This window comes from Vicugna pacos, chromosome 19 (assembly GCF_048564905.1).
Source record: "Vicugna pacos chromosome 19, VicPac4, whole genome shotgun sequence".
NCBI lineage: Eukaryota > Metazoa > Chordata > Mammalia > Artiodactyla > Camelidae > Vicugna > Vicugna pacos.
The window spans coordinates 37,966,940-37,984,657 of NC_133005.1; the positions used below are offsets into that span (position 1 = coordinate 37,966,940).

Consider the following 17,718-nt stretch of genomic DNA (forward strand, 5'->3'; position numbering starts at 1 on the left):
CCATATCAATCAGCAGAGAAGCCACTCCAATCCTGGGCTCCCCCCAAAGCCTAGCTTTCCTGGAACCACCTCCCAGCCAGCCCACAACACCAGCCAGATAACTGTCTAGGCTCCTTCTTAGCAGCAGGGTCCATAGCCTGCTCCCAGCTCACCTGAAACAACTCATGCCTGTTTAACTCCCACACCTACCACTGCTGCCTGGGCTGTGGACTCTCGGCAGCACAGAGCAGCAGTCAGAAGGACATAACGTCTGCTTTGCAGAGCTACGGGGAGGGTGGCAAGAAGGAAAGCATGAGACATACCACAAGAGAGGCACTGAGGTTATGCTACTGGGATGAGACAGGTACCACCCCCATTTTACAGATGAGAAAACTGAGGCACAGAGTGCTAAGCAACTTCTCTAGGACCTAACAGCTAGTAAGCAGCTGAAACCGGATGTGAACCCAGGCCCTCACTTCTAACCCTCACCTTAACCTGCTTCTTCCTGTCATGTTGGTTTCTGACATTTCTGAAATGTGGTCCCTTGGTCACTGCTTAAAAGCCACCTTGGAGAACAGGGGCTGACAAAGGCCTGGCTTACCTGCCCTCTGCCCAGTGCCCCCATTTCACCCAAGATTTAGTGCCACAGGATCTCGAGGGAAACAATCTACTGTAGGGTGGTGGGAGGGCATCCAGGGCCCTCTGAGGGTCACTGAGCTGGTCTCTTTCCAGTTTAGATGAGGTGATGTCACCCTTTGTGGTTCTGGCCCAAATGAAACTGTCACTTGTGATGCAGTTCAACCCTGGTGTCCTGGGATCCAGCAAGATGTGGCTATCACAGCCGCCCTGGCCCCTTACTAGATGGCCCCTTAGTAGGCAGTTCGTTTAACCTCTCTGTGCTTCAGTTTTCCCGTCTATAAAATGGGGACAGACACTAAGTTCATGGTATTCTTACAATGATCCAGCAGCAACAGAGAAAGTGCTCGACACCCAGCGGGTGACTGGTAACTGTTCCTCTTCCTTGACCTCTTCCCTGTCGGACCCTCTCATCTCCTTTCTTCCTTCATCTGGTCCTCAAGTATTTATTAGCATCTACTGTGTGTGTGCCAGGCACTGTGCTACATGAGTTTTAAAATGTAGATCAAATCATGCCAGTCCCTTACTTAGAACTCAAAGCTTCCTGTTTCACCTAAAATAAAATCCAAAGTGTCCAGCCTCCTCTCAGCCTCACCTCCTACCCCTCTCCCTGCCCTGTCGCTCCATACAGCCTCCCAGGCTGCCTTTCTGTTCCCTGAAGATGCCAAGTGTATCCCTGCCTCGGGGCCTTTGCACTTGCTGTACCCACCAACTGGGCTATGCTCCCCCCATCACTCAGATCCAGGTTAACATGCCATCTCTTCAGACTGGTCTTCCCAGCACCACTAAGGTTGCTGCTCCCTGACCCCCAAGTCGCCAATACATGGTCCTTATTATTTTCATCATGACACTTAGCTCTGTTTGAAATGATGTCTTTGTTTGCTTGTTGGCTGTGGGTTTTTCCCACCAGAACATGACCTCCATGATGGCCAGGACTTTGTTTTGCTCACTGCTGAATCCCCAGTTCCCAGCACTATATAATGCACTCCAAATAGATATTTAATTGAAGGAATGAATGTTAAGAAGCCCACGACAATTGTGTGGGTCATTTTGGCCTCTGGCAGGAGCAGACGGACAAGACAGCAGCTCTGATTTCTGAAGCAAAGCACAATCAATATGTCCGTCTGGTCTCCCTCGTTCTCAGAATCTCCACAAAGTCCTGCTGGGTGACCACCCATCTCCCACACCGGACTCAGGAGAGCAAAGCGGAGGAACAAAGTGATGGGGGAGGAGGGACCACAGTCTTAGGTTTCCTAAGCGCCTGTTTTCAGAAAAAGGCATGTGAAACCACTGAATTTCCATATGGAAAACAATGGGCCTGGACCCTCCTTCACAGTACACACAGAAATCACCCTGAGAGAAAGAGAAGGAAAAATGCCATATGATATCACTCAATGTGGAATCTAAAAAAAAAGAAAAAAAGAGGACACTAATGAACTCATCTACAAAACAGAAACAGACTTGCAGACATAGGAAACAATCTTATGGTTACCAGGGGGAAGAGGGTGGGAAGGGATAAATTTGGGAGTTTGAGATTTGCAAATGTTAGCCACTATATACAAAAATAGATTTTTTTAAAAAGCAAGTTTCTTCTGTATAGCACAGGGAACTATATTCAATATCATATAATAACCTTTAATGAAAAAGAGTATGAAAACAGATACATGTATGTATCATGCATGACTGGGACATTGTGCTGTACACCAGAAACTGACACATTATAACTGTGCTTCAATAATAAAAAAAAAAATTACCCTGAGATAGTTTGAATCCCTAATCCTGAAAGCCAGAATCAAAAAACTGCTAGAAGAAAAGAGATGAGAATATCTTTGCTACCTTCAGATAAGTGGAGATTTCTTGGGAGAATGTAAAGGGCAATGATCCCCAAAGAAAAGAAAATGATAAATTTGACTTCCTCAAAATAAAATATGGATGCTCATCATAAGACACCATTGAGAAAATAAACAGGCAAGCCACCGGCTGGGGAGAAATATTCATAACACATATATCTGACAAAGGATTCAGACCAGGTGCGCAAAGAACTACTGCGTATTGACAATAAAAATATGAGGAACCCAATAAAAAACGGGCCAAAGCTTTGAACAGACACCTCGTCAAGAAGACATGTGAATAGCCAATAAGTGCACAAATCAGGATTCAGCATCGTCAGTCTTTAGGGAAATGCAAATTACAGGTTATGCACAAGGAGGTGCCATCTTACACTTGCTGGAATGGCTACAATTTAAAAAACTGACGAAACCAAATCGTGGGGAGGACGGAGAGCAAGAGGGAGTCTCGCACACTCTTTTACAGAGTGTAAATGACTTGGAAAACACAGAAACTGGAATGTGCATTTTTCCCGATGACCCAGCAATTCCATTCCCAGGTATCCACCCAAAAGAAGCGAAAGCATTTGTCCACAAAGGGCCTTGAACGAGGTCCATAGCAGCCTTATTCATGGTCTCCAAACCCCGGAAACAACCCAAATGTCAATCAATGGTACATAAACAACTGTTACATTCATATACAACTGGATACTGTTCAGCAATTTTAAAAAAAGGATGAACTACCAAATCATGCAGTAACAGAGATGGATCCCAAAGCCATCGTGCTGAGTAAAGCAAACCTGACATGAGAGTCGATGCTGTATTTTTCCATTACATCAAGGTCTAGAGCAGAAACCAGAGCAGCGGTTGCCCGTGTGTGGGGCTGGGGAGGAGGCACTGACGGCGGGGCACAAGGAAACTTTCCAGAGTGAAGGAAAATGCCCTGGATCTCGCTTTGGGTGGTGGTTACAGGGGTGCATACAATTGTCAAAATCGCGGACTTCAGTCTGGGCAGTTTACTGCATTTTAATTATACCTCAGTAAAACATATTTATGTCACCAAAAGGGGAAGACTGAAAAGAGCATATGAGAAAATCCGTTTTCTAGTCCACACCGCATACCCTCCCCCCGCCCCCAATTCCTGCAAAAGTGAATTCACACTCTGTGCTCGGAGCGGGCGGGGCTTGCTGGGAAACTGCTTTAGAGGTTTTCTGAAAACGCGATGCAGGGAGAAAAGCCATGGAAGATTCTCGTGGGACAAGCATCTGCACCTGTGGGCATGTCCATTCTGCCTCATCACTGCCTTTTCCTCCCACTGGGCAGCCTGGGGATGCTTGTTTTCACGCTTTTAGTTTTTTTTCTACAAACGTTCTAGAGACAGTTGGTATGAGCCAGGCCCTGGTTGGCCCCCGCTGGTCCCTAACCTGACCGGAGAAAGAGTGACAAGTAACTTGGGATGTCAGAGCACAGAGAGGGGATCCCTTACCCTGTGGGGTTCAGGGCAAAATTCCTCCTCAAGGGGCCGTCTCAACAGGCTTCTTGGATAAGGAGGAGTGACTAAGGGGTAGCTGGGTGGGGGAGGGTCTCTAACTTGGTCGCAGGTCAGAGTCCCCGGGACACCTCTGAGAGTCTCCGGGCCCAGACCTCAGCGCAGACCAACCAAATCAGTTTCTGAAGTAGGATTCAGGCATCAGTTTTCTCTTGTAACGCCCCAGGGGATTCGACCACGCAGCTCAGCATGAGAACCAACGTTCTGGATGCAGACAGCACTGGTAAAAGCCTGGGAGTCAGAGGAAGAGCCCAGCGCAAGTGCGAACGAAGGAGCAGAGAGGAGAGCGCAGTCAGGAGTGCGGCTGAGGAGGTGCCAGAGCCTCCCACCCCCTAGACTCCCGTCCACCCAGACCCTTAGCATGTGACCTCGCGCGATGAAGCAAACAGAGATGGAGATGAAATCATCCCGGATGAGGGGGCCCTACACCCAATGAGATAAAAAAGAAAAAGGGCTCCCAGAAGAAGGCCACGTGAAGACAGGGCAGGGACTGGAGTGGTACCTCTGTAAGTCAAGGATGGCGAGTGACCCACGGCCACCACTGGAAGCCAGGATCGGGGATGGGAACAAATTCTCTCACAGAGCCTCCAAGAAGGAACTGACCCTGCTGACACCTTGATTTCGGGCCTCTGGGTCTGTGAGAGATTAAATTTCTGTGGATACAAGTTTCCCAGTGACGGGAGCTGGTTATCCCAGCCCTGGGAAACTGGTGCAAGAGGGAAGCCAGGGCTCCACCACCACAGGGAACGCAGCGTGGAAGCTGAGCGCGCTGAGGGTCCCCGGGGAGAGAACCAGCCCACTTAGAGGGGCCGGACGAAGGAAGGCCGCCCGCAGCTGCCTCCACGCGTAGGTTTTTTGTTGGGCAAGACAAGGGTCATCCCCTCTGACCTCTTCCTTGCTCTCTAAGTGGGAGGCGCGGTCATCTGCCAGGAGTGGGAAGGGGGCGGGGCGGCCTCCGGAGCTGGGGGGACTGGAGAAGGTTCGAAATGGTCTCTGCTGAGAATAAGGGAGGGAACCCAAAGTGTCTCTTTGGCAACAATGAAGATCTAGCAGAAACAGAGGACTAGAACCACGGGGCGCCCCAGCGTGCAAGCTGAGAGCTGACCTCTGGCACAGTGGCCTGTAAGTAAAGACGGTAAGTCTGCATTCGTAGCAAATAACTCCACTTTCCAAAGAGCGGCCTCCGGTAGTTTGGTCAAGATTTTTCCACTAGATTCTGAGAACTCTCCTTTGATCCCTAAGACATCATGCAAAAGGCATCTACCTCCAAAGTAAATAAGTTAGCCTTGCAAATAAGTACCAGCCCACTGAGTGTTTTCCTTACCAACACGCCTTCCCCAAGGGGTATATACATGAAGTCAATCAGTCAACAAATATTTACGGTACACGTACGCAGTCAATACATGTTAGGGACTCATTTGTCAGCAAATATTGAATATCTCCCCAAGGATCATACAAACAGTAAGTCAATTCACACATAAATATTTATGGAACTACTAGGCACTGATCCAGGAAAACAGAACAAAGGAGATAAAACTGACAGAAGAGCCTGTCTTCCCCCTGTAAGAGGGAAAGTGGCCAATCGGTAGCTCATTTGGTACTGCAAGGAAGGCCAGTGTTACAGAAACCAAAAGAAGGTATTTCACAGAGCTAGAAAGTTGGAGACTCTGGGTCTGCTACCTACCAAGTAAAAATGAGTGAATCACCTTGCCAAGAAAAGTCTCAGTTTCCTTATCTATCAAAGCATGAGAGTTCAATCAGCCAAAAAAGAAAAAATCGCACCACGTTCAAGCTTCAAACAACTTTATACCTCCCTGAAGATCTCGCTGGGGGTGCATGCAGCTCAGTGATGATCCTTTACATCTCAGTTCGACGTGAGAAAAGTTGACTTCAAAGACCCAAAATGAAGAGATGCCTGGGCTCCTGAGTATGGTCCCTGCTGAGGCCTGCTGCTCCCCACCTTGCTGCAAACCGCAGCCCCATCCTGGAGAGTGAGTCATTCACCAGAAAGGGGAGACCTTTGCTTTTCAAAATCCCCCAAATCACAGAGGAAGAGCCCGAGTTTCCTTCCCCAAACATCCTGAGATGTTCAAAACCAAGACCAAGGTGGGGCAGCCGCCACGACGAGCACCTGGGGGTCAGGGGTGGCGTCTGCTGCGGAGGGCGGGGGAATTCCAAGGCTTCTGAGATGATGTTTTTCAAACACTTCTTCTCCCTTGTTGTCTGCTCTTGGGCCTTTCCCTCCCGCGGAGCACAAAGTCACCACCACTTTCAACTCCAGCCACATCTTGACTCACAAACCGGGAAGAAATCACAGGCCTCCTTCGCCTTTTCTCAAGACCAACCAAGACCAAGTTCTGGCTTCTCTCCCCACCAGGGTCCACCCTCTCTCCCTGCTGGCTGAGGGCCAGTCTCCCTCAATACTTTCTATATAAAATATTCATCTGTTTCCTTTCCTCATTAGTGTCTGATTAAGACTACCTCTGATTAATCCAAGCCATGTGCAGATCTCCGCTGACCCAAAGAGTATCTTGAATTTGTTGCTGCTTTTTAAAAAATCAGGAGATTATTGGTTAATCTTTTAAAAAAAATCAGAAGATTTGGCCACACTAAGTCTACATTCCCACATGGAAACACTGGCTGGATCTGAGTAACAGCAGCCCATTTCGGTGACCCCCAGTCTCCACCACTCCCTACTGCCCCCACCCAGCCCCCTTCACTCATTAACATCACCTCCTCGGCCTTTGTAGGCAACTAATTTTGTGACAATAATTATGGTGAAATGTCCAGCAAAAAGAAAAAAAAAAAAACGCTGCAACATAACTGAATATAGAACATGACTGTAGCAACATACAAAATATTCTTAGAAGAAAGAGACTTTAAAAATAATATAAGCAGCTTTTGTTTCTGGAACAAAGCTTACTTTCTTCCTTCTTATGCTTTTAAAAGTGACTTCTAAACTCTCAAAAGCTGAGCAGACAGTAAGCTTTGCCACAACAACAAACTTGCCCAAAGTACCTAAGAATGAGCTCAAAGCAGCTTCTCCTTTCGAAGCCTATTAAAGCTGAGCCAGGTCTCTGCTCAGAGCCTTTCCAGATGGCAGATCTTAGCCCTTCTGTACTGGATTCTGAACATCAATAACATCCTTGGTTATTTTTTTGTCTACCAGATCATAAGCTCATTAAGGACAGAGAAAACATCTTGCTCATCTGCAGACCCCTGGCACAGCACTAGACACTGAGCAGATTCTCAGTAAAACATGTGTCCAGGGATGGGCTGAGGGTGATGGAGACAGGTGGCTCCTGCATGCCAAAGCTCCTGCTCAAACCGCAGCCCTGCTGGAAGGAGTTCCCTAACCCCTCATCTCTCTCCCTCTTCTTCTGCAAAATGGGCAACAGGACATCAGCTATTGCCAAGGATGGCTGTGAGTATTTAATGAGCATTGCACACTGACAGTTAGCCCAGGGACCAGCAGAGTCACAGTTCAGTAAGCGACGGCCACTGTGGTATTATTGTTATTCTGCTGAAAGAAGAGAGGAGGAAAAGAGAAAGAGGACACTAAGTACAGTGAACGCACTTCAACTGCATCCCTGTGGGTCCTGCGCATTCTTGTCGACTACAATGCCTGGGGTGGAAGGTCACACACAGTGCACTTTCCAAAGACCAACCCTGCCCAGAACCCAACTTACAGCATTCGATGGGGTTAGACGCTGTCTGCAAGGAGACAATCCTTCCGCTGGACTCTGGAATGTGCACCCGGAAAACCAGCCTCACTCGCGTGTTCTTTCTCCCAATGTCTGTCTCGCCTTTCCGCAGCTCAATGTCCGCATTCCTAAGCTTCAGAATCCCCGCACAGTCGATGCTGCCAGAAAGTGGAGAACTCCGTTGACCACCGACCATCTCAGTGGGCAGGAAAGGTCACCCACAAAACCGCCTTAGTGAACCAAAATAATTCCACCTGCCAGCCACAGTGGAGGCGGGGATTGCAATACACTGATTAATATTTCAGCCAGAAATTTAGACCAAGATGGGGGTAAAACTCTTACAAAATAATTAGCGTAATTCCGCACTGGAAATTATTTCTCTAGGGAGGTTTTTTTCACGCCAACTTTTCTACTCTCAAACGTATATGAGAAACTCAAAGACGCAACTGGCGAAAATTGATTCTGGACTATGCAATGGTAAGAGTAGTGTATTGACATTAAATACCTTCAGTATGATCAATGTACTGTGATCACAGAAGAGTGCGCTTATTCTTAGGAAACACAGGCTCAAGTATTTAAAAGTAAAAAGGTGTGATGTCTGTAACTAACTCTCAAATGACTCAGGAGAAAAATGGAGAGACGGTGAGAAAGAGAGTAATAAAGCGAGTGTGAAAAATGTTAACAGGTGGTAAATCGGCGCAAATGGTGTAACAGGAGTTCTTTGTATAATTCTTGCCGTTTTCATGTTTGAGATTCTCTCATAAAAAGTTTTTTTAGACTCCAGTACGTGGGTGCAGTGTTTCCCACATTTTAGGCATATGCATATTGGTTTTGTGAGTTTAGACCTGTCTGCATCATTATTTAATAATTTTCTGTAAGTCAAATAAATGTTTAAAATGTAAGTAAATTTAGCTTCATTCCAAGCACAACACAATCCAAAGATGCATAAGTATTCTTTCTGCCAATACTCATGAAAAATATCTAGGTCTAGAACTTTTAAAATAGAAACTTTAAAAATAGAACTCTCTGTGGGTTCATCACAGATTGGGATCCACCATCTTAGCTGCTTCCGTCAACTCCAGAGCCCCCTCTCCCACACCCCTGCCACTTGGTCCCACTCACTTCCTGGTGAAGACCCACCGCCCTCGGCACCCGCAGCCCTTACGTGGCCCTCATGTTGTTTTTTGGCTCCAGGGGGATCTCCAGGACTTTGGTGTTGCCCACGATCTTCTCATAGCTGGTGGTGGTGACAGTTTTCCCCGTGATCCGGTGCACCTGGTAGAAGGCGTGGGGCTTAAGGATGCGCTCGTCGGCCGTCCCAATGAAGATCTGAAGCCCCAGGGGCTTGTTTTCCATGTAGCCATGGAGCTGGGGGCAGAACACAAAATCAAATTATGATGGCGCCATCAGCACGCATGCAGGGTGTGGTGGCTGTAGTCCAACTGACAAAAAAAGATCAGAGGTGCTCAGGGGCGGCAGAGAGAGCACAGGATTGCTGCGTCATCTGGAGGAATGGAGACCCAGAAGCAATCTCAGTGTCCAGCCAGAGCGGACTGCTTGGATAAATTACAGGGAACTCCTCTAAAATGGAATGGTAAGCAGCCATGAGAAAGAATGGGATAGATCAGAACTGCATTTATGGAGAATCAGCCAGAAATCATGCTTAATTAGTGGTCAGGGAGTTGGGGGGATGGTAGTGAGGATAGAAAAGAGTCAGAAAAGGTAAACCAGAACTCTCTATAATGGTTGCCTGGAAAGATCAGAAGAAGGAACTTTTGCTTTTTACATGATTATATTCCAATTAACAAGTTAGATTTTGTCATTTAAACAAAAAAAAAAGAGAAAGAAAAAGCAAGGCAAAAGCACCATCATCTAAATTGAAAGGAAATTAAAGACTGGGAGAAAATACATCCAACATCTAACAGGCAAAGGATTAGTACATAGAATACATAAAGAATGCCTACAAGTGAATAAGTAAAGGGTAGGATTCCTGTCCATCCTGTTTAAAATCCAGTCCCACCCCTGCTGGTTCTCCCTCGCCCCTTCTCCTTCATTTCATCCCATAAAACATATTTTCTCAATTCCTTTTGCTTAGGGTTTTCTCCTACAACTAGATCATCCCCTCACTGGGGGCAGGAATGTCTATTTCTTTAACTTGCCACAGAATCCCTAGCACCTAGAACAACGTGTGCCTATGGCAGGCATCCTAGTACATGTATTTGCTGAATAATTAATAAAACTCTCCGACAGAAAAGTGGACAAGAGATTTGAACAGGCAATTCACAGAAAAACAAATGACTATTAGCACAGAAAAGATGTTCAATTTCACTTGTAGACAGGAAGATACAAATTAAACAACCATGGGATATTATTTTTCACCCATGTGATGGACACTCATGTAGGTATCGATAACATGCAGTGTTCTGGAGGCGGAGGACACAGTTACTCTCGCGCAGCTGAGGGGAACATAAACTGACACAACTATTTTAAAGCGTGTTAGAGTAGTAGCCATTAAACTTAAAAATACATATTCCCTATGACCCAGTAAATCCACTTCTCAGCATGTACCTTAGATGAAGTACTGTGCCTGCAGGAGACATGCACAAAGATGTTTACTAAAACAAACAGAAGAGTGAACAGTCAGTTACGCTGATTAGGCTTATGAATAATCTGACATGTCCAGGCTATGAAAGACTGCATTAGTTAAACAACAGCAGGGAAGAAGACATCTATAAACTTGGCCAGGAAGATCTAAGGCTGTTGAAAGAGATAAGCAATTTGTAGAAAAATATGGATTGCATAATACAACTTATTTTTTAAAAAACACTGAATTTTTTAATCCATTCATTGACACTCATGTCAATGCAATAGGAAAAGGTGTGGAAGGATGCACTCCAAACTGACCACACCATGATCACTTCTAGGGACAGAGGAGGAGATCAAAGTTGAGAAGGTTGTCAAAGAGGACTTTAACTTTATTCACAAAGTTACAGGAAGAATTACTGCCTAGAAATTTGGGAAATTTAACATTGGTTTTGAAAAATATTTATTTAAAAAAAAAGAAGAAGAAGAAGAATGTCGAGCTGAGAGTCAGAAGGTGGGGTTCCTGTTTTGCCACTCCCCAGCTGAGAAACGCTGGGCAAATCATGGAATCCTCTATGCCTCTGCTCTTTTCTCTGCAAACTGGCAGGGAAAGGGGTTGGGTGGGATGACAGTGACAACTCACTGAGATCCCACCATTCCAGAGTCTAGAAAATTTCAGTAGGATCTCCAGGCAACTGCTCCAGGGCAATGGGTGATTACAGACGGTCTAGGATGGTGCTGTCCAATACAACAAGTAACACAAAAATAAGATTAATTCAGTTTCCCCATCACACGAGCCCCGCATTTCAAGTGCTCAGCAACCACAAAGGGCTAGTGGCTACCGTAATGGACAGCACAGATAAAGGACATTTCCATTATTGAGAAAAGTTCTATTGGACAACGCGAGTCCAGAAAGGTGGCGTTCTCTCATGCCTGCTAAACTCTCTACCAAGAGACAAGCTAAGGGCGGAGCAGAGACAGATAGCAATCTTCTTCATAACCTGCCAGGCTGATACCCACAACATTTACATATGCGTCTGATACACACCCGAGAAGCACCCTCGGGCAAAGGTGGAAATGCAGTTAGAGTCTCTTATCGTTCTCCTCCTATGCAAATCAAAGACCAGGCACTGTTCTCCCCAGGACAAAAATCACAGGGAGAAGGGCAGCGTTGAGAAGAGATTTTGTTTTTGTTGTTCTTGCTTTGCATTTGGATCCAAGATAAGTAGATTTCCTCATCTTCCCTCCTGGATACACCAGGAAGTGGTAACACAGTATCGTGAGTACCAAGGAGGAGGGTAGGTAGGACAGATAGTGACCCTGATGGTCTGAGGTTCATCCGCCTCCCCAGGTTAGAAGAGCAGAAGTTGCAGGCTGCATGTGCTCAGGGTGAACAGCGAGGGAACACCTACGGGTTAAATCTGTCACATCCCCAAGGCTCTCCCTGCACCCAGCCACCTGTCACCTCCCATGATGGCACACTAGTCCAAGCCACCACTGCCTCTCCTTGGAGTGACCACGATTGCCCCCAACTGACCTCTTGCTGCTCTTTAACAGACCAGCCCAATGATCTTTTTTTAAAAAATGCTAATAGACCCCGACTGTTGCTCTACTTACAACCCTCCAAAGACTTCCTGTGCCTGGAGAATAAAATCCAAACTTAAAAGCTATGGTCTAGGAGGCATCCAACAGCCCAGGCTCTGCCTTTCTATCCCTCCATCCCACTAGGCTCCTGCCAACCCAGCCATCCTCTGTTCCCTGAGCAAACCAAGCTCTCTCTCTCTGACCTCAGGGCCTTTGCACAGCCATCTTCTCTGCCTGGCACACCCTTCCACCGCTGCATTTAGCTCTTAGATCTTCAGGTCTTTCCCAAACCACATTATTTACATATACTCAGTACTGGAGCCAGCCCTTTCAGCCTTACAAGAGCCAGATGGCTAAATTTTCAGGAATTTTAAGAGACACTTGACATCACTTTGGTACCCTGAAATCAGCCACAGTGGGAATATTTACACCACAAAAACTGGCAAATGCTGTAAGTCAGGACTTCTTTTTTTGGAGAAGTGGATATTAAGCACTCACGAGCACGTCACGGGAATAGTGACTTCTTTATCATCTGAAATTTTCTTGTCAATTGTTCATTTGCTTAGTATCTTTCTCAGCCAAACATGAAGTCCATGGTAGCAGGAAGCTCTTGTGTTTTGTTCAGTATGATCAGTAAACATGTGGAATCAGTGGTCACCATCAACAGCAGTGCAGTAGTTAAGTGCACACTGCCCCAGGCCCAGCCCTGTGCCCCAATGCATTACAAACCTCTAGGTAGGATGGGCCCATTTTATAGATGAGGGAACTGAGGCTGGAGAGGGAGAGAGAACGACAGCAGCAACCAAAACAAAGACTGTTGCCCCTTAAGAGAGGACCCGTGTCTTTAAGCAGGCCCCCTCAAGTCCCAGAGCAGCCCCAGGTTGAGCTGGACTAGCTGATACAATGGACTTTCAATCCAGGCTCTGCTTCTTACGAGCAGCTGTGGGACTCTGGCGCTGTGACTCCACCTCTCTGCTCTTCCATTCCAAACAGGGACATCACCTCCCACTGCCCAGGGCTCTTTCGCAGGCTAAATAAGATGACCTTTGTAGGGCCCCAAAGCCCAGCACCCACTGGGTACCCATGAAAGAATTCTCCTTGTCATCAGAGGGTGATGCACATCCAGATGCAGAGGTGACATGACAGATCCGAACGGAGAAGCTCAGAGTGAGCATGAAAGACTCACAAGGTGAAAAACAACCTTAAACATCCTCACGTGCCATGAAACCCAGGCCCTCATTCTGTCTTCTCCATGGGCGCGGGCAGCTAAACGCCACCCCTCCACTGACCCCGACCCGGGGTGGGGGTGGGGCGGCGGGGGTGGGGAGAAACCACAGCATCGTGATTGAGAAGAACGCCTCCCTCCGATATCCACCCTTTCCTTCCCCAGAAGGCAGTAGGAGGTGCCTGGGTCAGTTCATTCTGGAGGAGCCGTGCCAGGTCTCGGAGGTCTAAGAAGAAGAGCACATGGCTATTTACTTGCTTCTGCAAAAACTGAGTGACTTGGGTCATTGCAAACGCAACGTGGTGTCTTGGGACAGCAGGATCTGCCCTCGAGGTCCCAAATGCCCTTTTGTCCCCAGTTTCAGGAGACCTCGGTCGTGAAGCCTCTTTCCAGGCTTCTCCAAAGGTAAGACCATCTCAGGGGCATGGCAAGCAGGGTTGCCTCCCAGAGCAGACTCCTGCGCCCACACTTTGCAACTAAGAAGCTCAAGGTCAGCCAGCCTCCAAAGCAGAAGAGGCTCCACTTCCTGCATCCGAAGTGAGAGCAAAAGTTTTTTGCTTCTTGTAATTTCCAGGCAGTCTACCAGGTTCCGGGAAGAAGAGGAGTTTCTGGTGCGCATCGGGAGGGTCTGACGCACAGGTAGGAAGCTCTGAAGCTGACTGAATCTGCACAGCAGTGGAGGGGAAGCAGGGGGGTTCCTTTTTTGCATGAGAAAGCTGAGGCTCAGCAGGGTTAAGTGACTTGCTCAGGACCCTGCAGCTCAAAAGCCCCAGAGTGGAACCCCAGGCTTCCTCGGGTCAAAGCTGATTCCCGACTCTCCCAGATCCTGGACCACGTCTATTAAGCAGGTCCATCCCACCAGCTCAGTAAAAGGAACCCAGAGGTGACCATGGTTTCCACATCTCAGAGACCCACAGATTCAGATAATGCTCATCACACCTACACCCAAGTCCCAGTTCTCCCCACTCTTAGCGGCAATTTAACTGTCCAAATGCACAGAGAAAGCGCATCAGTGCGTGTGGATACTTGCTTCCTCTTCATTTTTTTTATAAAAGTAATAAGGGTTCATCCATGGCAGAAAAACAGACAATATAAAAATGTATAAATTATAAAGAAAATACTCCCTCAAAATAAGTAAGCACATTAGTGTACTTCCTTCCAGACTCTTCTAGGCACACAGAGAAACATTTGAGATTCTATCTTGGATATTGTCTCCACTTAACAAGGTAGTGTGACTATTTCCCCTTGTCATTAAATGTTGTTTAATGGGACAATCTCAAATGATGTCACAGAATCTCCCCGGGCTTAGACTGGCACAAAGCAAGTGAGGGTGCCGGGCATGTTACTTAAGGAGGCACCGGCTCTCAGGGCTGTGCAAATGCAAACTGGGTGCCCAAGAGCGAGTGCTGCCTTAAATTTTACCCTCTCCTCCTCACTCCTCCCCCATTTTCAATGTATGGAAGGACCCGCAGTTTTAACCCCTACAGTTGGGCATTTAGGTTGTTTAAATGTCCCTCTATTATAAATGCCGCAGTGAGAACTCGTAAATGACACTTCCTTGAAAGCGATTTTTCTACCAACTACGCTCAGAGCTTTTTAAATACTCTCAGATGGACGAGGCTGCCATCAGATCTGAAATGTGGGATTGATTTTCAGAATGGCAACTGGCCAAAGAAACTGTTTTGAATTTTATTAAAATCAAACTTTAACAATGTTAAGTAGCATTTTTTTGTTGAATTTGGAATATTAGGAAATTGGTATCATCCTCAAAGATTACATTCTGAAAGAAAGGGAAAAGTCCATGGGGACGTTTTATTGTAATTACCAATTGCCACACAGCACATGGGGAGAACGTTTTTCAAATACATGTGGATTTCAACTTCTACCTTTGTTTTTGGAGGCAAAAATTGCAGAACACAGCTGCTACTCCAAACCTGCTCCCATCTCTCTCTCTCTCTCTCTCTCTCACACACACACACACACCAGGGAGACTAGTCCATGATTTTACTCTCATCTCAGTGATGCCAACAAGCATTGCTATCCATCTAATGAGCACCTATTAGTAACTTCATGAAAAATCCTAATTCATGACAGCTCCCTCTGTCTCATCGCCATATTGGAGCCATCTCAAAGTCCCATCAATTTGGTTTCCTAAAGTGCACTTGAATCCACCACCCTTTCCCTGTCCATCACTTCCACCCTAGTCCAAACTACCACTGTTTCTCTTCCTAAAGACTTTCCCTGTATCCCCTCCAGTCCTCACCCATCATTTCCCACTCTATGGCCAGAATAACCTTTCACCAACTTCAGCTGGCCGTTAGTCACTCCCAGCTCCCATGGGCTGCAATGCAAGGTGCGATCTGGCCCTACCCCAGATCATGCCCCCACCCCCTTACCATGGTCTTCCCTGTGTCTGCTCTTTCAGGAACAATCCCCCTCCTCACCTCACCCCCTACCTTTGTCCTAGTTAATTTTTAGTCATACTGCAGAATGTGGCTCAAATATTATTTCCCAAGGAAGTCTTTCCTGGCTCCCGGACAAGGCGGGGCATCCCAGTAAGAGTCTTCCTTGTTGTATTTCTCATAATTGCAACATATAATTAACTTGCCTGATTAATTGTTGCATGTCTCTCCCCTTTTCATCCTCTTACAGTTCCATGAACAATTCAACCAACCTTCTACAGAAGAGGAAACTGAGGCTCAGAGATGCAAGGCTCCCAAACAAGCAAGAGGCAGTGCAGGGATCTGAACCCAGGTTTGAAAGCAGGAGGATTACTTCCACCATCTGCTCCACGAGGGACTGATGAAAAGACAGAACAAGGGTGCCACCCAAGTAAAACCTGCCCTGGCAGAAATATGAAAACCTCAGAGCTGAGTCTGCAGAAAGAGGGGTGTGCCCAAATCTGTAGTAGACAATTTTGGAGTTGCCTTTCAGAATTACAATGTACACTCCTTTTGTAGTAATTCCATTACTAGTGAGTGGGTTATCCTATGGGTGTCCTGGCAGATGTGCAGAAAAACACTGATGACAAGGTTATTCAATGCAGCATTCTTTAAAATAGCAAAAGGTTGGAAACAACCTAAAGGTCCATCAAAAGAGTACTGGTTAAATCAGCAGTGGTATATGACGGACAGTAATGCTGTCATAAAAAAGAAAAGAATGAGTATGCTTGGGACCAGCACAACAGTTACTAGGAATGGCAACCCCTGGAGTTGTGCAGTGCACAACCTGGGCAACCATATGGGGCATTCTAGGGAAGCTTTTTACATACTGATAGAGAATAATCTCCAAAATATACCATAACCTTGGGAACAAATACATCTATTTGTGTTCCAGGGTGAGGAAGAGGGGTGTGCGTATGTGTGTATGTGTACAAGGGTGTGTCTATTCAAAATAAAAGTGGAAAAGAAATCAGGCCTCATTGTAAAATGTCCACTGGATTTTGATCATTCCCAGGAAGAAGCTCCGTACTCCCAGGACCCCATGGTTGTAGCTCCCCTGAACCTAATATGTGGATTACAGTTCAACACAAATGAATTGTATAACATAAAAAATATAGCCAAAGCAATCATTCAAAGAAAATGACCCCCTCTGCTTTTCCCTTTGTGAACCGTGACATTCCTTCTAAAGGCCACAAGGAAGAAAAACCACAGCAATGAAGGTCCAAATACACATGCACCGTCCCATCCCAGGCTGTAAGGGAAGACCCAGTACCCCTCTACAGAAACCTCAAGAGCCAGAGTCCAAGGTGGAGGCCTTCAGCAAAGGGAGAGGCAGGCAGAGGCGCCAGCAGGCTCCCCTCGAGTCCAGGGCACAGGGCCCACTCCAGGAGAGGCACACACCGCACACCACACCCAGCAGAGCCGTGAGTGTTGGCTCAGGGTTGGAAATCCAGCGAGAACCTGACTGCTTCCCACCGGCCCTGTGACCGCCATGAGGGTCTGGGCCACCATCACTTGTCCCTGGGCCACTGCAGTGGACTCCTTCCTGGTCTCCCTGCTCTCCTTCTTGGCCACCTCTCCCCGACCCCGCTCCACGGAGCCTCCCCCCAACAGCAGCTAGAACGATCTTTAAAGCTGTGCATGAGGTCTCACCACTCCCCTGCTCAGCCCTCCCCAAGAGCAAACATCTTAAACATCTTATTCGGATCAAAAAGCCAATGTCTAACATGACTCACAAGATCCTATCTGACCCGACCCCTCTCCTCCGTCTCCAGCCACCCTCCCCCCGCCTCCACTGCAGCCACACTGGCCTGGTGGTCCTCAACCGAGCCAGGCAGATGCCAGGCACACTCCGCAGGGTCTTGGCAGGTAATGTTCCCTCTGCTCGGAGCGCTCCTCCTCTCTGTCCCCAGGGCTCGTCCCTCTCTTCGATCAAGCCTCCCCCCACATGACCCCTCAGCAGAGAGGCCTTCCCCAACCGCTCACCCCACTACAGCAGCCCACCCTCATTTCACTCTTCATCCACTCACCCCGCTCTCTGTTGCAACAGCCATTTGCCATTGCCTGACATCACGTGGTATTTACTTGATTTGTTCTCTGCCTCCCCCTCCAGAGCATCAGCAACTTCTCTGCCTTGCTCACCGAGGCATTTGCAGTGCCTCAAATATCATGCAGGTGCTCCACATGTGAG

General features: G+C 47.2%; 1 protein-coding gene and 1 long non-coding RNA gene across 11 annotated transcripts in view; one reads left to right on the forward strand and one right to left on the reverse strand.

Moving 5' to 3' along the window:
- Positions 1 to 17,718, reverse strand: part of NFATC2 (nuclear factor of activated T cells 2) — a 147,064-nt gene that overhangs the window by 66,239 nt on the left and 63,107 nt on the right. For all 10 annotated transcript variants that reach the window (XM_072944402.1, XM_072944403.1, XM_072944404.1 and 7 more), the window contains exons 4-5: positions 8,860 to 9,062; positions 7,680 to 7,852 (exon numbers count right to left, since the gene is read on the reverse strand). In XM_072944402.1, coding sequence (XP_072800503.1) covers positions 7,680 to 7,852; positions 8,860 to 9,062 — 376 coding nt within the window. The remainder of the gene's footprint in view (positions 1 to 7,679; positions 7,853 to 8,859; positions 9,063 to 17,718) is intronic.
- Positions 13,259 to 16,480, forward strand: LOC140687317 (uncharacterized). The gene is made up of 3 exons (XR_012061520.1): positions 13,259 to 13,491; positions 13,661 to 13,725; positions 15,739 to 16,480. It is a non-coding gene; the product is annotated as an uncharacterized lncRNA (long non-coding RNA).